This window comes from Mastigoproctus giganteus, chromosome 2, assembly GCF_048544385.1.
Source record: "Mastigoproctus giganteus isolate SK-2022 chromosome 2, ASM4854438v1, whole genome shotgun sequence".
NCBI classification, from domain to species: Eukaryota; Metazoa; Arthropoda; class Arachnida; order Uropygi; family Thelyphonidae; genus Mastigoproctus; species Mastigoproctus giganteus.
Genome location: NC_143576.1, coordinates 23,642,954 through 23,664,914, shown reverse-complemented (window position 1 = coordinate 23,664,914; position 21,961 = coordinate 23,642,954). Strand labels below are relative to the sequence as shown.

General features: G+C 38.8%; 1 protein-coding gene across 2 annotated transcripts in view; it reads left to right on the top strand.

The window, feature by feature from the left end:
* The first annotated feature begins 548 nt into the window (after positions 1–548).
* LOC150089223 (FAST kinase domain-containing protein 1, mitochondrial-like) overlaps positions 549–21,961 on the top strand; it is a 58,012-nt gene continuing 36,599 nt past the window's right edge. For both annotated transcript variants that reach the window (XM_090388452.1, XM_090388444.1), the window contains exons 1-2: positions 549–659; positions 11,504–11,622. In XM_090388452.1, the coding sequence (XP_090244578.1) occupies positions 563–659; positions 11,504–11,622 (216 nt within the window). In that variant the 5' untranslated portion in view covers positions 549–562. The remainder of the gene's footprint in view (positions 660–11,503; positions 11,623–21,961) is intronic.

Genomic DNA, 21,961 nt, shown 5'->3' with positions numbered 1-21,961 from the left:
CATCATTTTGGTAAGAGAAATGACATGCGATTCCTCATTACAGCTGGAAGAGAAACTTTTATTTGTTGTTGAAAATTTAAGTGTCGAAGAACTTGGTATCATCTGTTTAGCATTTTTCAAAAGTAAACATAGAATCACCAAGCAGGTTATTTTAGAATCTCTATTTAGAAAGGTTACAGATCACCTACATGTAATTCCTGATTTGACATTAACTGCCTTTCTCAAGCTATTCCGTAAAAGTGCATGCATTCAACTTAAATTAACTTATAAGAAATTTCTAACTAATTGTATTCCTTCTATTTCACATTGGAATCCAAATACATTAGTACATCTTGCACTTATGTGTACGCCATTGGACATATATCATCCTGAGTCAATTGGTGCCATTATTCAAAGTTTAAGTGGAAAAATAAAAAAATTACGTCTGAAAGATATAGCCAAGTTGTTATACTGTGCAACATATTATACTAATAATGTGATAAATGAGAAGTTCTTTAATATTGCAGTAGAAGAACTAAAGTCTGATTCAAGGAAAGAAGAAATAAATCACTATCCTGGTAGTATGATTGCATCACTGATGAGTCTTGCTTGTCTTGGCAAATATAATGAAGAGTTACTTGTAAGGGTATTTTGCCCAGATTTTTTTTTGTTGTCACCAGGTATGACTCCAAACGATTTTATTTCAAGTTTACACATTAATGTTGTGTGTGTTAAAAGTTCCATATTTTGAAGAAATTTAAACATTTGGTTTATTCATTTTCAATTTACACAACACGTTTTTCTATTTACACAACACATTTGTGCAGTTTTAATACTAATTCAATCTTTGATTAATATTGCAGAAATGCAATCAAATAAACCTCCCTAAAGTGAAATTTAACAGTGTCTAGTTTTTGGAGTTCATTATAAAAAAATTTTCTGAAATTCTACTTTGGTAAAAGGATTTTAGTTTTATACAACAAATCTGAACTGTTTGCTTATTAACCAGCTAAATTAATCATGCATACAAGTGTTAGATTTTATAAAGCACTTTAAGCCCTTATGACATTTATTAACCCATTATATAAATGATTTATCCAACTTTTATTTATTACATATCAAAAATATATGAAAAAATATTAAAACAAATTAAATTGCCCTAAGAGATTAATTAATTTATTAATTTCTAATTAAGAGTTTTAACTAAAAGCCACCTAAGAACAACAGAATGCCTTAAAGGGTGCCTGAAACATCCATTCTATATTTTTTTCTTGATTATTTTGCATGAGTTTTAAGAATGTCAACATATAAAGATAAAACATCTCATAACTCTTTTTTTCTCACATAACATGTTGCCCGTATAATAAATATGCAAGCATATTTTTTGTAGAAAATGGTCTCTAAATATCCTGGATTTGAAAAATTAACCCTCCTTCAGGAGTGTTGGGTAGGTCAACTGCCCCTGACATTGAAGGAGGGTTGAAATTTAGTCTGGTTAAGGAAAGGCAGACTAGACAAATTGGGCTCTTGATGCTTTTGCTCTACCTACCACCCATGTGTCAGGAATAAGTAGAATAATGACTGCATTCACATTACAAGTAAAATCAGTGAAATACATAAGAGATGGGTTTAAGCATTGAGCTTAGCAATAAAATGCCATATTAGCAATCACTTTGTGCCACTGCACCAAAGCTACAACACCCTTGATAATGGTGACAGTGGTGATATTAGTACATGGGACGATGCATAGGGAACTTCATAGCATTGTATTTTGTGGAAGAGTTGTTGCATATTAAATCAAACAGTAGTACAGCATGCAATTCACAGCATCAAATTGCCTGGTGCACAATTCATCATAGTTGTTCCCTGAAATGATGGAAAGCTGTGTTATGAAGTGACAAATTTCAGTACATGGTTTTATGGTCTGCTGGCCATATTTTTGTCTGACAGATGGCTGGAGAACATAATTTACTATAGTGTGCTGTCCTAACTGTGAAGTTTGACAGAAGTGCTGTTATCATCTGGGATAGTTTTCTCATGATTTGAGCATGGTTGATCATTTTTCCTGGAAAAATGAATGCTATGTGGTACATTAACATTCTGGACAATTCTGCTCTTCCTTTTGCTGGCAGTGGTATTAGGAGGGACCTTTTCTGTTTCAGCATTACAATGCTCAAGGCCCTCTTACACAAACTGTAGAGTCTTGCTTTAAAGATATGGGTGTGCAAAAGTTTTGTTGATTTGCCTAGAGTTCTGACATTAACTTCGTGGAGTATTTTTGGAATGAACTGGAACACCTGTTACAGGTCAAGCCAATGTGCCTGCAGTCATTAGTTGAACTGCTGTGTTGAGCGAGGATTTGGACCAAAATACTACCTTATTGTTATCAAATATTGTTTTGGTGTCTCTTCACAAGGATTCAGTGTGTAATTAAGATAATGATACGTTTATCAGGTTGATTCACATCTCATTAAATGTATCAATAAAAGGGTATTTGAAACATGCAAGTATCTTGTTTCTTTTGGAAATTTATTATATACAGGGTGTCTCAAAAATATTGGTACAAACGTTTAGGGGAGGTAGGTAACATCTAAAGGAATGTGAATCGCATAGGAACCCATAACCGGAAACGTCACCGTAAGTCAGTACATGGCGCTGTTCATCAGTTTGCGAGAGGGAAAATTTCTAGTTTGCTCATTCAAGCAGTAGTTGCCGCACGAAGAGCATGCATCGATATACGGACTGTGAGCTGGCAGACATGCACCTAGTGTATGGATTAGCAGAGGGCAATGGATGAGCCGCTCAACGAATTTATGGAGAACGCTTCCCAGACAGGCATGTACCGGACCACCGTTTGTTTGCGCGCGTGCATCAAAATTTGTGCAATTATAGGTCAATTAGAGGTAACAGGAGTAGTGCGGGCAGACCACGTTCGACGCGAACTCCCACCATGGAAGAAAGTGTGTTGAATGCCGTCCAGAATAATCCTACAACCAGCACACGTGCCGTTGCCTCTGCCTTAGGAGTGTCTCGTTGTAGTGTACAGCGTGTCTGGCACGACGATTCCTTACACCCCTTTCATCTCCAAAGGGCTCCACACGTGCCATCCTGCACTTGTGGCTTTTGCGCAGTGGTTTCTTCAAGAAAGTGTTCAAGACTTGAATTTTCCAGCCTATGTTTTGTTCACGGATGAGGCTTATTCAATCAACACAATGCTCATGTGTGGGCTCATGACAACCCACACGGTGTGCGCCCCCATGCGGCACAACATCGCTTTGTAATAAATGTGTGGGCAGATATGGTCGGTGACTGCTTAGTCGGCCCATACCTGTTACCATCACGCTTGAACTCCGCTAAATATCGAATCTTTCTTGAACAAGTTCTACCAGGGTTACTTGACGATGTTCCAGAAAATGTGAGATGCAACATTTGGTTTCAACATGATGGGGCGCCTGCCCATTATTGAAGGTGTGTTCGTGACCATTTGAACAGGCGTTTTGGGCGTTGATGGATTGGCCGTGGTGGACCCATTGCCTTGCCCCCATGATTTATCTGATTTATCGAGCCTTGATTTCTTTCTGTGGAGGGCCCTCAAATCTATCGTGTATGAATCGCCTGTGGAGATGGAAATGGATCGCGTGGTGAGACTCATCTGCGCTGCTGCTACTGTCAAAGAAACTCCAGGTGTGTTCGACCGTGTCCACCAATCCATGCTGCATTGGTGTCACGCATGCATCTCATGATGCATGCGTGACACCAACGGAGCCTTCGAGCATCTGTTGTAACATCATGAAATGCATTCATCTCGTACTCCATTGTTAATATTATGTCAAATAAATGTTTGCCACTAATTAATGTCTTGTGTCATTTCTGCTTCTTGTGCCTCTGCTACTACTTTCCCGTGACGTTTCCAGTTATGGGTTCCGCTGTGATTCACATTTCTTTAGTGTTACCTACCTCCCCTAAACGTTTGTACCAATATTTTTGAGACACCCTGTATTCTCCTTTCTCTGATTCTATATTCTTAATAGCACAGTGGCACCTTGTTTCTGATATTCCTGGAATTAGTATACAAGGAAGTAAATATGCCTGTTTACAACCTATAATTGCTAATTCCACATTGAGCCTCTGTCCATGCCAGTGTCCATGTAACACCCCACCCCACCCCCAGAATTCCAGACCACCGCATAAGTAATGCAAGAATCATTTCTGTTTCTGCTTATGATGATCATTAAACTATTGATCTGCATATTTTCTTATCTACTCAAAAATGAGTAGATAAGAAAAAAAATTTGCTTCCCTCCTCACATAGATAACTATCCAGTTGACCTTTGAATTCATTCAAACTATCAGCCTCATCTACCTGTGAAGGCTACCTGTTCCAGCAATTAATGGCTCGCTGGCTAAAAGAAAACTTCCTACAATCTAGTGTATACCTCTTCCCATGTAATTTGAATTTATGCCCCCAAGTTCTGGAATTCTCTGCAATAGTGAAAATTCCATCTTCATTCATTTTACAAACCTCTCTCTCTCTCAGAGCCTTATAAACCTCAATCAGGTAACCCTGAGGTGGTTGGTGGCCAAGCTGTGTAACCCAAATATTCTGCATCTTTCTTTCCTCATATGGTTGCCCTTTTGCCAATCTCACCATGTGAGTTGCCTGCCTTTGGACCCTTTTAAGCAGCTCAATGTCTTTTTATCAGATGAGGTCTCCATACTTGAACACAGTATTCCAAATGTGGTCTTACAATTATCTTATACAGTAGGACTATGGCCTTCATATCTCTACTGCATAATGTTCATAAAATCATCGAAAGGACAACATTGGCTTTCCTTGCTGCCTGTTTACACTGCTCAGAAAAATTGATATCTGCCTGTATTATAACTCCCAGATCCCTTTCTTGGTTGGGTTAATTCAACCCAACCAAGTGTATAATCTATTTTCAGGTCAGGTTCCTCAAGTACTTTTTGCAAAATGCACATATTCCTCAAGTGCAAAAGGCACAATGCATTTTGCTGCATTAAACAATAACTGCCACTTTTCTGACTATTCTTGAAGCCTGTTCAAGTCATCCTGAAGGAGTGCTGCTCGGTACTGATCATTAACTACTCTACCAATCTTTGCATCACATGCAAATTTTGACGTCAAACCTTCTATCCCATTGTCGATGTCATTTATGAAATCAGAAACAAGAGTGGTCCGAAAACCAATCCTTGGGGGATCCCACTTCTGACTTTACACCAAAGTGAAGAATATTTATTAATCACAGCCTTCTGCCCAGCAGCCATTCATCATTCCATCTTAGAATTTTTTCAGTAATCCCATGTTAAGGCGAGAAATCTTTGGCAAAGGATGAAAGAAAAACAGCAAAGAGTTCTTTGCTGTTCTTTGCTCGAAATGTAGAAAGAAGAGGATGAATCAAATCAGCCCACTTGATATCGATGGTTCTACTGTTCATGATTCTGTTCAGATCTATCCAGTTATATTAAAAGAGGCAGCAAAGAAAGTAAGCAAACCCTTAGCAATAAATATGAGAGCATCCTTGGATTCAGAGGAGGTTCCTGCAGACTGGAGATGTGCAAATGTATCCCCAATTCACAAAGGGGGGATCAAAGGGTGACACGAGGAATTACAGATCTGTTAGTTTAACTTCTGTTCCAGGAGAAATAGTGGAATCACTGGTTAAAGAATTATTGCAGGATCATCTAGACAAGACTGCAGTTATAGTTCAGACACAGCACGGATTTGTTAAGGGAAAGTCTTGTCTGACCAATTTGATTGGATACTATGATGTGGTCACAAAGGAAATGGATGCAAAAAATAATTTTGTTATCATATACTTGGATTTCAGGAAAGCTTTTGATACTGTTGTACATGGAATTACTACATTACAAATTGGAGCAGAATGGCATTAAGGGCAAGTTGCTGCAATGGATAAAAGGATGGTTGAGTGGGAGAAGACAGAGTGGTAATCAATGGACACTGTTCTTCGTGGAATAATGTTATTAGTGGAGTCCCCCAGGGTTCAGTTTTGGGCCCATTGTTGTTTTGTATATTTATCAGTGATATTGATGAAGGTATATCAGGCTTAATGTCCAAGTTTGCAGATGATACAAAGGTTGGTAGGGTTCTTAATGACAGTATGCTACTGCAAGAGGATCTAGAAAAGTTGGGCAGTTACGCTGAGAAGTGGCAACTGAAGTTTAACATTGACAAATGGAAAGTACTGCATACGGGTAGCAGTAGCCTATCTGACTGCACAGTAATTGTGCAGTCAGATGTGAAGTTTTCTGAGCAGTGCAGACAGGCTGCTAGTGCAGGTCATGGAGTCTTGCCAATGATATACAGGAATTTTGCTAGCAGTGATAAGGTGATTATCCCTTTGTATAAGGCAATGGTCAGGTCACACCTTCAGTACTACATACAGGTCTGAGGGTCTTATTTAGGAAGGATGTAGAATTGCTAGAGTTAGTACAGAGAAGGGCAACAAGATTGGTGTGGGAAACAAAGGGGTACCCTTACCTAGAAAGGGCTGAAGTTCTGCAAATTGCAGTGTCTGGAGTCTAGGCACCCGTGAGGTGATCCGATTGAGGTGTATAAGGTCTTGAATGGTTTGAGCAGGCTCAATGCTGATGGAATTCTTCCACTTGCTTAGATTATGAACCTGAGGGGACATGAACTCAAAATGAAAGACAGTTGTAGAATAGATGCTTGGAAGTTGGCCTTTAGCCAGCAGGTAGTTGATTGCTGGAACAGACTTCCATCTGTCTTGGGAGTTGATAACTTAAATAAATTCAAGGATGAACTATTGGAGCAAATGGATAGGTGAAATGGGAAGTGTTTTTTTTTTTTTTTTTTTATGCTGTATAAGCTTGCTTGCTTACATCGTATGCCTCTGCTAATGCTAATACCGACCGATCAGTTTTACTTCATTAGTAGGGAAAATAATGGAGGCAGTGATCAAAGTTGAAATTCAGGGTCATTTGGATAGAAATGGAATTCTGAACAATACTAGCATGGTTTTGTAAAGGGAAAATCATATTTAACAAATCTGGTTAGCTATTTTGACATGGTCACTCATGAGCTGGATTTAGGGAATAATTTCAACATTGTTTATTTGGATTTCAGCAAAGCATTTGACTCCCATATGAGCAGTTAACTTTATAAGCTAGAACTGGTTGGAATCAGGGAAAATCCTTGGATAGCAGGATGGCTTAAGGGTAGGAGGCAGGGGGTTGTGATTCCTCAGATTGGGTTAATGTAAAAAGTGGTGTTCCTAAGGATCAGTATTGGCAACTCTGTTTATGATTTTCTTAAATGACATTGATGAATGGATAGAAGGCATGATGTCTAAATTTGCAGATGATATGAAGATTGGTAGAGTAGTTAATGATCAATGCCAAGCAAAGCGTCTTCAGAGTGATATAGATAGATTTCAGGGAAGTCTATCTAGGTCACTCTGAAGGAAAGTGGCAGCTATGGTTTAATCCAGAAAATTGCAAAGTCTTACACTTGGGCAACAGTAATCCCAAAATAACTTATGTGCTTGGTGGAGTTGAACTAAAGTCAATAGTGGAAGAAAGGGACTTGGGAGTTACGATACAGTCAGAGATGAAGTTCTCTGAGCACTGTAGGAAGGTTGCAAGGAAGGCCCGTGGTGTCCTGTTGATGATTTATTGAACTTTTGCTAGTAGTAGTAGTGGCATGTGATGCAAGAAAGCAAGTGTATGAGCTTATGCAGCATCAGCCAAAAAAAAAAAAAAAAAAAAAATTACAAAACAATCCCCTCTAAATGTTTGTGCAGTTCCTCCTTAAATTTATTTAACCTATCAACTTCCACAACGACAGATGGAAGTTTGTTCCAGCAATTAACGACCAGCTGGCTAAAGGCAAATTTCCGCGCATCTATTCTACATCTGTCCTTCCTCAATTTCAATTTATGCCCCCTTAGGTTCGTAATCTGAAAGTAGAAGAATCCCATCAGAATTCAGCATGCTCAACCCATTCAAGCCGACCGGGCTAGCCGAGTGGGTAAAGTACCTGCCCGGCAACCCAAAGGTCGCGGGTTCGATTCCCGCCTTGGGCTTAGATCAAAGTACTGCAAAAACCTTGGGAGGTGCAATATGGCCACAGAAGCCGATGCGCCAACAACTATCAAATCAAAAAAAAAAAAAAAATCAACCCATTCAAGGCCTTATACACCTCAATCAGATCACCTCGCAGGTGCCTAGTCTCCAGCTGCTGCAATTTGCAGAACTTAAGCCTCTCCTGGTAAGAGGATCCCTTCATTCTCCTCACCAATCTTGTTCCCCTTCTCGCACAATGAACGAGGATGAAATTTTGACGGTTATAAATGATTCTAGAACTAGGGGCCATAAATTCAAGTTACGGGGAGAGAAGTTTAGATTGGATTGCAGGAAGTTTTATTTTAGCCAGCGAGTTATAAATTAATGGGATAAGTTACCTACATGGATGGTAGAGGCTGACAGTTTTGGGAAATTCAAAGGTCAGTTGGATTGTTACCTACCGGAGGAGGGAAATGCATAAGTTGTGTGTTTATTTCCTTTTCTCTTATTATTATTTATTTTATTTATTTTTTTGGCTGGTGCAGCATAATCCTTAGGCTTCCTTGCATCCCATGGCCATTACTAATGGCTAATGATCCAGCTTATACAGTAACCTCTCATGAGGGACTGAGTCAAATGCCTTGTAAAATACAGATAAACTGTCGAAATTCTTCTCTACATCCAGCTCATGAGTAACTGTGTCAAATATAGCCTAGTAAGTTAGTTAAACATGATTTTTCTTTAAAAAAACCATGTTGTATGTTATTCAGAATGCTATATCTATCGAAATGTGCCTGGATTGCACGCTTCATTAACCTCATAATTAACTTCTGTGGTTCATTATGCTCCCTGGTGGCCTCCCTCAAAATTACTGGGTATAAAGTTAAGGTTAGCAGTAGCCATTATCAATCCACTGCAGGATGGAAACCTTTGCAACAATTCATGTTGAGGGAAATGGACCATAATCTTCTACGCTGGTCCAGTGCAGGTTGGCAGATCGACCGTAATTAGCAGTCAGTGGCTTGAACCCTGGTCTACTCAAAGAGTGTGTGTTTCTGCATTCCTGCTACTGACCACTCGGCTACCAAGGCCACTAATTACTGGTTATATGCCTTCAACTCCAGGAGCCTTACTTGCCTTTATGCTTGAAAGTTTTTCTGATAAACAGCCATCTGAAATTTTGAAATCACTAATTTCATATGACCCAGCCTCACTTGCACAGCCTCTTCTCAGCATGAAAGGTCTTTCTTCACTAAAGACAGATGCAAAGTACCTGTTCAATTCATCTGCACCATTGCACTATCAGCTGGGTTGTCTAAGACTTTCCCACACCCAGTGTACAAGGGTCCAGTCTGATTTACTTTTTTCTTCCTTGTATTCACATACATGAAAAATTCCTTGTTCCCATTCTTTACTCACTTAGCCAGTACTTTCTCATATGTAGCCTTGGCCTCTCTGACCTTATCTGTGGTACAGTTACAAATAAGCGTGCAGCTGTTGTAGGTTTCAGTACTTTTCATTGCTTTGTAACTGTCCCATGCTATCTTTTTTGCTCCATTTGACCAGCCAGTTCCACATTCATCCATTTCAGCATCCTCCTCCTGTGATATTTTCTTAAAGGTATATATGTGGTTGTGGTTTCTCTGATTTTTTGGTTTAAATGTATTCCATAATTCAAGTGTATTTGCCCTCACTCTGCAGTCCGCCCAATTAATAGTTGCCATATAGTGCTTTAAACTGTCAAAGTCCCCTCTTCTGAAATTAAAATCCATTCCTTTACCTTTAACTACTGCAATATCTTTCTTCATTTTCCAACTGATGACTGTGTGATCACTACCTGCCAGTGGTCCTTGTATTTTAAGCCCTGTGATGTCATCTAATTCGTGAGTAATGATGAGGTCAAGAATATTCTTACCCCTAGTATTATCTCTGACTTGCTGGTACAAATAAGAATCATCTAGTTTATTTAAAATTTTTTTCCCAAGGTGAGTTTCCCTCCCACTTAATCCAATCAATCTGGGGCAGATTGAAGTCACCCGTAATAAGACATTTGCACTTGCTTGTCAGTTCCATTTGCATGTAAAGACTCTTCGCATATTCTTCACAATCTTCTGGTCTGTAGATTATCCCATGCCCATTATATCTTTGCTTCCAACTAACCCACACAGATTCTATGCTGGTAGACAGCTTCAGACTCAGCAAAAGCTCTGTTCACACTCAGGCTGATTCCACCACCCCTCCTGTCCTCGTTATTTTTCCTAAACACATTATACGTACCACAGTGGAACTCATCATCCTCAACTTTCAGGTGGCACCATGTTTCTGTTAGCCCTATTATGTCAGCATTAGTTGGTCTAACCAGGATTTCAGATTCATTGTAGTCGGGAGTATTGTCAATACTCCCTACTATTGTAGGCACAGTTAAGACTAAGAATGCTATAGTTTACTACCCTGACACACCCCTTGAAGCTATTTAGGCTTGTTTCCCTATTTTTCTCATTCTGCTGATTTGAAGCGTTGCTACCCTCAGAACATCTTGCCAACAAACAATTCCTGAGGTGAGTGTAAGCATTACTTTGAACCGTATCATCAGATAAATATGGATCTATATTAACCTTCTCCCCCCCCAACTAGCAATTTTCCTGAATCCTTATGGTATTTTCCGTAAACAGTCTCTCTAGGGATGAATTAATTGCTTACTGTTCTATCAGGCTTTTTCAAAATTCCAGTTACTTTCAGATTCAACTACAGCTTTTTTAAATATCAGGTTACTACAAGAGATAATCACTTCTTTGCCCCTACAAGCAAAGTTAATTGCTGGCAAGGACAATGGTTTTGAAACTTAATTTTAGATCTGTTGAATGTGGTGCAGAGAAAAGCAACAAAATTAGTTGAGGACACAAAAGAATATTCTTACCAAGGAAGAATGAGGTACTGTAAAAGGTGTATAAGGTGTCTGTACACTCCTCAGATGATGCATAGGAAGGGAGATATTTAAATCGAAAAAGGATGGTCACAGTAGGGAATTTACATTCTACCAGAGTAATTGATTGTTGGAATGAACTTCTACCTAGTGTTGTTAGTGGGCAGTTTGATTTTTTTTTTTTTTTGGCTGGTGCTGTAGAAGTTGTTTCCCCGTATTGTTTTGCCAATATCAAAAGTGCTAGAAAAACACTGGTTATTTAAAATACATTGAAATTATGCCATTTTTTTAATCCTATTTTGTTTTCATAAATTTTTTTTTTATTGTGGTTGGGTATCAAAAGTTGAAAATGGCCTTGGCATCTCTGGACTTCAGTGTATATTGAATTGTGAGAAATTTGGAAAGAATATTGACCAGTGTAATTACAGTATTTATGATTTCTGTCTTTAACAAAGTGAACATGTGTAGTTAGTTATATTTAATAGTTATCTTTATGATTAATTATTACTTACAGATACCTAATTTTTATTTTAGGAAAGGATATTCTTAATTACAAAGAAAATATGGCCGTACTTGATTATTGTATAGAAGTGGAATGCCCTGATTATCAGGGCCCAAGGATGGATCAGGAAGTTTGTTGCAATATAATAAAGGTATATTTTTGATAAATGCTTTCATTTATTCTGCATGTATTAATATTAGTGATGTAAGGAAGCATTGCTTACATAGTATTAGCCTCATAAACATTCTCATTTGGCATAATTTTAAAAATAAGTTTCAACAGTTGGCTTTAAACATAGACCTTTTAATTTATTGTATGTTATTTTCTTATGTCTAGTTTGTAATTTCCCTTTATCTTATTTTTAAATGTTTGGCTGGGAATGCTGATATAATAGACAAAGGGAACGTTTGGCTGAGAATGCTGATATAATAGACAATTTCCTACTTGCATATTACAGCTGGAAATTAAATATACAACTGGCTGAACAGAATTTGTTGGTTTAGAACTTTGAAAAATATAAATGTACAAACATAGCCTGATATATTGGAAACTGTTTCACATTCTTCCTCAGCCTAATTTGCAGAATCTCAAGGACTGTCAGTAATGAACACTTTTTTCAAGAAAAGGGTGAACAGAAAGTGGACATGGAAGAGTCCAAATGGATTAACAACTAATGAAATCGACTTCATCCTCACTAACAGAAGATATATTGTGAATGATGTTACTGTCCTGAATAAGGTAAATGTTGGAAGTGATCACAGAATGGTAAGATGTATACTTGATATAGATGTAGGAAAGGAAAAAACTGACCTGAGTAAATAATACAAAGGTCTTTGAGATAACAGAGGAGGAGAAAAAGCAGTATGTTCTGGAACTTAAGAACAAGTTTCAGCTTCTGCAGACTGCTCAGGACCAAGATATCGACGAGGAATATTACAACTTTCTGAAAGTGATAAAGCCCAAGAAACCTATAGGGAAAAAGAAATCCAAAGAAGAAAAAATTAGTCAAGAAACACTTGTCATGATGAACCGAAGACGACAAATGAAGAGCAAGAAAAACACTGACAGGGAGAAAATTGAGTATACTGAGTTATGCAAAGCCATTAGAAAGAGACTCAGAGAGGACATAAGAAGATTTAACACAAGAAAAGTAGAACAAGCATTAAGGGAAAACAAAGGATTTAAATCAGCAGCCATGAGCAGTAATATAGAAAGACAAATGATACTGAAACTGAAGAATAGCGATGGTGTACTTATAAACAGCAGAGAAGGCATAATTCAAATAGCAGAAGACTACTATAGAGAATTATACAAGGAGTGAGGGAATGATGCCAGCAGTGGGGAAGATGGATTGCAAAGTAGCAACACATACGACATACCCAATATTCTTCCTGATGAGGTAGAACATGCATTGAAGAAAACGAAGAATCAGAAAGCCCGGGGGGAAGATGAAGTTACTGTAGAGTTGTTAAAATTGGGAGGAAGAGACATAACACAAAAACTGGCAAGGCTCTTCACAAAGTGCATTAGAAAAGGTGTTACGCCTAAGCAGTGGAATAATGCAGTCATAGTTTTGCTTCTTAAGAAAGGAGATAAATCAGAAATTGGAAATTATAGACCAATTAGCTTGTTATCCCACATCTACAAGTTGTTCACAAGGGTCATTACTAACAGATTAGAAAGAATACTTGATGAGAATCAACCGAAAGAGCAAGCTGGCTTTAGGACACGATTCTCAATTATGGATCACCTTCACGTAATATCACAGCTAATGGAAAAAGCAAATGAATATAAAACACCATTATGCCTTGCATTTGTGGATTATGAAAAGGCATTTGACTCCATACAGCATAAGGCAACGTTTCGGGCACTGGAAAGACAAGGCATAGATACACCATATATTACGATTTTGAAGAAAATATATGAGAGTGCTACCTCCTTTATTAGACTAGACAAAGACAGTAGGAAATTTAAAATCGAGAAAGGAGTTCGACAAGGAGACACAATATGTCCGAAGCTGTTTACTGCTGCCCTTGAGGAAGCTTTCAGAAGATTAGACTGGTCGCAGAAAGGAGTCAATGTGAACGGAGAGTACCTAAACCATTTATGATTTGCAGATGACATTTTGGTCATAAGCCATGATCCCAAAGAATTACAGGAAAATCTTAATCAGTTATGCACAGTTAGTAAGGATTTTGGACTAAAGATGAATATAGCAAAAACAAAAGTAATGATGAACAAGTATGCCACGGAAAGGGAAATAATGATTGAAGGAGCAGTAATTGAAAAGGTGGAGTCATATACTTACCTGGGACAAGTTATTAGCTGTAATAATGATAAATGGCTGGAAGTCAAGAGAAGAATAACTTTTGGATGGATAGCATTCAGAAAATGTAGTCACATACTGAAGAGCAATATCCCAGTTTGTCTGAAATATAAAATAATGAACCAATTTATACTCTCCACCATGACTTATGGAAGTGAAACTTGGGCACTCAGCTTCTCTTCCAAAAAAATGGAAGAGAAGCTGAGAACTACACAGGGAAGAATGGAATGAATTATATTGGGAATCAGACTGTTAGATAAGAAGATAAACACATGGATTAGGCAGCAAACTCAAGTAAAGGACATTCTTATCAAAACTAAAGAACTAAAATGGTCTTGTGCAGGACACATAGCTCGAAGACATGATGACAGATGGACTACGAAAATAACAGAATGGTACCCAAGAGGAGCTAGAAGAAAACCTGGAAGACAAAGGCGGAGATGGATAGATGAAATTCATGAGTTTTTGGGTAGTAAATGGATGGCCAGTGCTCAAAACAGAAGGAACTGGAAAGTTGCTGGAGAGGCCTTCATCCTGCAGTGGATTGAAAATGGCTGATGATGATGATCCCCAATTCACAAAGGGGGTTCAAAGGGTGACACATAATTATAGACCTGTTAGTTTAACTTCTTTTCTGGGGAAAATAATGGAGTAACTGGTTAAAGATGCATTGCAGGATCACCAAGACAAGACAGCAGTAATAGCTCAGACACAACATGAGTTTGTTAAGGCGAAGTCTTGTCTGACCAATTTGATTGGATACTACAATGTGGTCACAAAGGAACTGGATGCAAAAAATAATTTGATATCATATACTTGGATTTCAGGACTGCTTTTGATACTGTTGCACATGGTAGACTGCTATACAAATTGGAGCGGTATGGCATTAAGGGCAAGTTACTGCAATGGATAAAGGGATGGTTGAGTGGGAGATGGCGGAGAGTGGTAATAAATGGACACTACTCTACGTGGAGTAATATTTTTAGCGGAGTTCCCCCGGGTTTGGTGCTGTGCACATTGTTTTGTGTTTTTATCAGTGATATAAATGAAAGTATATCAGGCTTAATGTCCAAGTTTGCAGGTGATTCAAACGTTGGCAGGATCGTTAATGACAGTAAAGACATTGTGCTACTGCAACAGGATCTAGAAAAGTTAAGGAGATGGGCTGAGAAGTGGCAACTGAAGTTTAATATTGGCAAATGCAAAGTACTCAATTTGAGTAGTAGTAACCCAAGAGAAACGTACCAACTGTGTGGAATTACACTCAGGGAGGTGGAGAATGAAAAAAGACCTGGGAGTAATTGTGCAGTCAGGTATGAAGTTCTCTGAGCAGTGCAGATGGGCTGCCAGAGCTGGTCACCGAGTTTTGTCAATGATATATAGTAAGCTAGAGAGAGTGCTGACGAGGTTAGTGGGAGCCAGACGTGTTCAAAGCCGCTAAGTGGATTTTTCTTATTTATTGATTTGAAATTATTGTTTTTCTAAAACTTCTGATTTAAATTTTGTAGTATAGCATTATTTTGTGATTTTCTGATTAATCTGGTGTATTTATTCTTTACTCGGCCCTGTAATTGCATAAAAGTATCGGTAAGGGTATCAAATCCACGTGTTACAAGTTGCAACGCCGCTGAACGAGAAGTTTTTTAGCCATATTTAGCCGCTTTATTGAATATTTTTTACATCAAATTATTTTCTATAAGTAGCTTATAGACCTAGTCAGGATCGTTAGTTTATTCTGAATTGAGACAGCGAGATTTGGAAGTTAATTATTAATGTGTTAATTATTAAAGTGTCCGTAGATTTACCGTTCGTAACTTGCCGCCTTTGTTATACGATACATTATATTCTGAACTGGATAGTGTTAGTATAGTATAGTATAGTATAATATTGTCAATTAATCAGTAAAATCTATTAAACTTATTAAACTTCGTTGTAAATTTAATTGTACTTTTAACTAAATATATATAACGACTTAGATTACAAATGTAACATAATTAATTAATACATAACTTGATATGGAAGTTATATAAAGGGAACTCGTAGATAATGATTACTTGATACTGAAAAATATATATACCGTTATAACTGTGTTGGGATACAAATTTAGGCTTATAATTTTTTACTGAAATTGAAATTTTATTGAAACTAAATCGAAATCACGACTCAGACCAGAGCAGTAAAGCAAAAGGCTCAAGCTAATGGGAGTTCTGTGGCTCAGAGGAGAAATGTGGGGGAAGTTGCCCTCTGAATCACAGCCTTTTAAAATGCACTGCTTGCATGATGTTTGTAGAGCAATCAGGTACAGGACATGATATTGCCATGGGGGATGTCTTTGTGTGTGCGCGATGCAAGGAGTGTAACGAAATCAGGCAATAACTCAGCATTGTTATGGGCCTATATAAGAGCTTGAAGGACAGGGTGGATGCCCTTGAAGGAACTAAATTGAGGTCAGGCATCAAGCTCTCAGCTGCCCACATCAACGCCAGAGCTGGCACTTGTTCATCACGCAACACAGTGGCAACCCCAAGGCAGAATGCGCTGGTCCCACAGGAACTAGTAGTTGTTGGTGGCTCTGTTGTCAGGGAAACGGGGAACATGCTTTGTAAAAAGGATACGTGGAACAGGACGAGGGTATGTCTGCGAGGGGCAAAGGTTGATGTAGAGCGGATATCATCTTTTAAGGGCACAAAAGGTCATATAGTTGTACACGTTGGCACTAATGATATCAAGAGTAGGAGACTGGCAGAATTACTTAACAAGTACAGGTCACTGTTGAAAAAAAGCCGTGAATTAGGGTTGAATTTGAAAGTGTCTGCAATTCGGCCCAGACACGATAGGAGGAAGTATATGATGAGAGCCTTGTCGATCGAATCAGCCCTAGAAAGATTGTACAAGGCTCAAGGTGTAGAAATTTTTTCAGATTGGATGTACTTGTTAACAGGAGAGACTGCTTCTACAGGGATGGGATACACTTAAATAGAAAGGGCGCAAGAATATTTGCTGATGCTATCGAGGCAGTGTTAGGTGGGTTGGAAAACTGCTAGCTTGGGAGGATACAAAAACTAATACATTAATAGTAGCCACTGGCAGAGGTGAAAGTGATTCTTGCACTGCTATTGGAATGAGCAGAAGCCTGAAAAACAAGATGCAGGATATTTCAGAGACTGCTGGGAGTCATTGCGGTACAAGTAAACACATGGATTGTGTTAGGGTAGCTAAGAATAGAAACAGGTGCATGTATACTTGTGTGTACGCCAATGCTAGGAGTTTGGTAAATAAATTTGAGGTATTGCTCAAAGCATCAAAGGCAGATATTGTTGGGATATCAGAGACGTGGTGTCACACAGATATAAGGAATGCAGAACTGGAATTTGGGGAGTACAACGTCTACAGAAAGGATAGGAAGAGAGGAGGGGTTATGCTTTTAGTTAAGAAACACATAAAATCCAAAGAAGTGAAGCCAGTGGACATCGCTGGACAGTGCAGTGTCGAGTCAGTTTGGTGTGACATAAGCATTGGGAAATCAAAATTGAGAGTAGGAGTGTGCTATAGGCCTAATGACTCTGATGAATATAATAAGAAACTGTACGGGGAAATAGAGTGGGCCACTACATCAGAAAGTCTTATAATGGGGGATTCTAATTTCCCAGATATTGATTGGAATTTGTGGGTTGGTCACTCACACACTAGCAAGGCTTTTGTGGATTTATTGGATGATTGTTTTCTACATCAGCATGTTCGGGAGGCAACTAGAGGGAGTAATACTCTTGATTTGATTATCAGTAGTGAATCTTCATGCATTAAGAATCTGCAGATAAAGGAACCACTAGGTGGCAGTGATCACAGTGTGCTGAAGTGGGATTTACTCAAAGAGGTAACTACCATCAAGGGTAAAGGGAAGGGTTATTGCTTTCGTAAAGGCGACTACGATGGTCTGAGACAGTATTTAAATTCTATACATTGGGACCAACTGATGATGATGTTACCAACAGCAAATTCAAAATGGGAAGTATTCAAAGAACTTATCTTGGTAGCTACTAGACTTTACATACCAACTAAGAAATATTATTCAAGGTTTAGGCCTAAATGGATGTGAGATGAACTAATGAGACATATGACAGAGAAGAAAAATGCATGGGATACATATAAATTAACACATGACACAGAAGCCTATGATAAATACAAGTTGATCTGTAACCAAGTTACAAAGCAGGTTAGGCAGGCAAAGGCAGATTACGAGAAATCTTTGGCAAGGGATGCAAAGAAAAACAGCAAAGAGTTCTTTACTTATGTAAACTCTAGAAGGAAGGGGATGAATCTGATTGGTCCACTTGATATCAATGGGTCAACTGTTGATGATCCTGCTCAGGTAGCTAACAAACTAAATGAATATTTTGCATCGACATTCACACATGAGGAATTATTCAGTGAGGGGAATGCCAGAGGTGTATTGAACTCTGGCAGTAAGCTAGAGAATCTTGTAATAACTGAGAGTAAAGTGGAGGAGAAATTGTTGAAGATAAACACAAGAAAGGCACCTGGGGTGGATGGGATCTATTCAGTTATATTAAAAGAGGCAGCAAAGGAAGTAAGGAAACCCTTAGTTATAATTATGAGAGCTTCCTTGGACTCAGGGGAAGTTCCCACAGACTGGAGATGTGCAAATGTGACCCCAATTAACAAAGGAGGATAAAAGGCTGACACAAGTAATTATAGACCTGTGAGTTTAACTTCTATTCCAGGAAAATTAATGGAGGCACTGGTTAAAGAAGCACTGCAGGGTCATCTAGACAAGACTTCAGTTATAGCTCGGACACAGCATGGTTTTGTTAAGGGGAAGTCTTGCCTGACCAATTTGATTGGATATTATGATGCAGCCACAAAAGAACTGGATGCAGGGAATAACTTTGATATTATATACTTGGATCTTAGAAAGGCTTTTGATACTGTTACACTAATGCTAATGCATGGAAGACTGCTGCACAAATTGGAGCAGTGTGGCATTGGAGGCAAATTGCTGCTATGGATAAAGGGGTGGTTGAGGGGGAGAAGACAGAGAGTGGTAATCAATGGACACTGCTCATCGTGGACTAATGTTATTAGTGGAGTCCCTCAGGGTTCAGTTCATTATTGTTTTCTTTATTTATAAATGATATTGATGATGGTATATCAAGCTTAATGTCCAAGTTTGCAGACGATACAAAGGTTGGCAGGGTTGTGAAGGACATTACTGAAACTATGCTGCTGCAACAGGATCTGGAAAGGTTGAGCAGATGGGCTGAGAGGTGGCAAATGAAGTTTAACATTGACAAATGTAAAGTACTACATATGGGAAACTGCAACCCCAGAGCAACGTATCAACTCTGTGGTACTACACCGACAGTGGTAGAGAATGAAAAGGACCTGGGGGTAATTGGGCAGGCAGATATCAAGTTCTCTAAGCAGTGCAGATGGGCTGCAAGAGTAGCTCATGGTGTCTTATCAATGATATACAGGAATATTTCTAGCAGGGATAAGGAGGTGATTATTCCCTTGTATAAGGCAATGGTCAGGCCACACCTTGAGTACTGTATACAGGTCTGGAGGCCTCATTTCAAGAAGGATGTAGAGCTGCTGGAACGAGCAGAGAAGGGCAACAAGATTAGTGACTGGAACAAAAAGGTACTCTTACAAAGAAAGGCTTAAGTTTTGCAAATTACAGTGTTTGGAGGTGATCTGATAGAGGTGTATAAAGCCTTGAATGGTTTGAGCATGCCCAGTGCTGATGGGATTCTTCCTCTTGCTCAGAATAATCAGCTGAGAGGGAATAAATTCAAATTGAGGAAAGACAGATATAGGTAGACGTGCGGAAATTTGCCTTTAGCCAGCGGGTAGTTGGTTGGTGGAACAGACTTCCATCCCTTGGCGTGGAGGTTGATAGCCTCAATAAATTTAAGGCTCAGATTGACAGGTATTTCGAACAAACGGAGGGGTGAAGTGGAAGTTTTTTTTTTTTTTTTTGGCTGATGCTGCATAACCTTGCTTTCTTGCATCATATGCCTCTACTAATGGTATGTAATGCTAATTTTGCTAGCAGAGACAAGGAGGTGATTATCCCTTTGTATAAGGCAATGGTCAGGCCACACCTTGAGTATTGTATACAGGTCTGGCCTCATTTTTGGAAGGATGCAGAATTGCTAGAATGAATACAGAGAAGGGCAACAAGATTGATGAGAGGAACAAAGGGGTGCACTTATGAAGAAAGGCTTAAGTTTTGCAAGTTATAGCATCTGGAGACTAGGCACCTCTGAGGTGATCTGATGGAGGTGTATAAGGCATTGAATGGTTTGAGCAGGCTCAGTGCTGACAGGATACTTCTGCTTGCTCAGATTAAGAATCTGAGGGGACATAGATTCAAATTGAGGAAAGACAGTTGTAGAATAAATGTGCGGAAGTGTGCCTTTAGCCAGCAGGTAGTTACGGATTGCTGGAACAGACTTCCATCTGTCATTGTGGAAGTTGATAGCTTAAATAAATTTAAGGCTGAACTAAACGAACATTTGGAGTGTCCGGATGGGTAAAATGGGAAGGTTTTTTTTTTTTTTTTTTTAGGATGATTCTGTATAAGCTTGCTGTTTTGCATTGTATGCCTAAACTATAGCCAATTCTAATTTCTCTTCTTATCTGACAGTCTGATTTTTAATATAATTTGTTCCATGCTTCACTGTGTAGTTTCAGCTTTTTTTACATTCTTTTGGTCAGTTCATTCAATGTTTATATCCCTTTCTGTGGCATATTTATTCATCGTTACTTTTGTTTTAGCCATATTCTTCTTTAGTCCAAAATCCTTACTAAAATTTGCATAACTGATTAAGATTTTCCCCTAATTCTTCAGGATCGTGGCTTATGATCACGTCTTTTGCAAATCGTAAATGGTTTTGGTTGTTGTTGTTTATTTGGTTTTTAGGAGCATTAGCAACTAAGGCCATATTGCTCCAGGATATGCGGTGGTCATTCCCTGACCTTTCCGCATCCTCTGTATTTGATGGTGACGGGCAACCCCGGTCTAATCGAGAAGCGTGTGCTATGCACTGCTGCTCCTTCCCACCTGGCTACGGAGGCGGCATGGTTTTGTTACTTTCCATTCACATTGACTCCTTTCTGCGACCAGTCCAATCTTCCGAAAGCTTCTTCAAGGACAGCAGTAAATATCTTCGGAGATATTATGTCTAGGTCACTTCGTCGAACTATTTTCTCAATTTTAAATTTGCTAATGTCTTTGGTAGCATTCTCATATATTTTCTTAAAAAGAAGGTATTCTTTTGAAGGTATTGAAAGATATTAATATTTTTTCCTGAGTTCCACCATATGAGAAATTGACTGGTGCACTTCACTTCATTTATGCTGTAAGTTAGACTGTGATGCTGTTTCCTGGTACTGGTCATTGGCTTGATCCAATCCACCATTGTGGCATTTGTGTTGTTACTAGTGCCATTCATGCTTCACACATACAAAGTTTATATGTTGATGCCATCCTTAATAGTTTGCCATATGCAGTTATCATTGTAGTGTGCAGTAAAATTTAAACTTTCACCCTGTGTGGCCATATGTTTTTATGCTATACTGAGAAGAATTTTATAATGTTTGTCCAAGAGCTATTAGACACTTTGATATCAGGATTTGCGAGATCTTTCTTAATTAAAATGACAGTAGACCTTGTTGCACCTATATCTGTGAAAATCCTTCTGCCATGGATTATCTGCCCTACTGCCTGTGACTTCTTTCTGCAGAACTGGGAAAAGTGCAGTACACTGCTAGCAGTTTATCAGCAGCTCCATGCTACACATGGAATTCAGTATTCTGATTTCCTGTCTATCTATACTGATGGGTCAAAGTTTGAATCTTCTGTAGGATCTGCAGTAGTTTTTCATGGCAGCACCACCATAACCCTAGGGGCTCACATCTGGTGATTATGGGCTTGGCACACCCAGGGTCCTGAGCTGGATATTATTCTTTTTCTTGGTGATTCCCTTCTAGTTCTGACTCTTGTTTCTCTCTCTCAGGATAATTCAGAAATTTTTTTTTGGCTGGTGCAGCATAAGCCTCAGGTTTCCTTGCACCATATGGCCGCTAATAATAATAATAATAGGTCTCCCAGCAAACACCTACAAGGAACTCCAGAAAG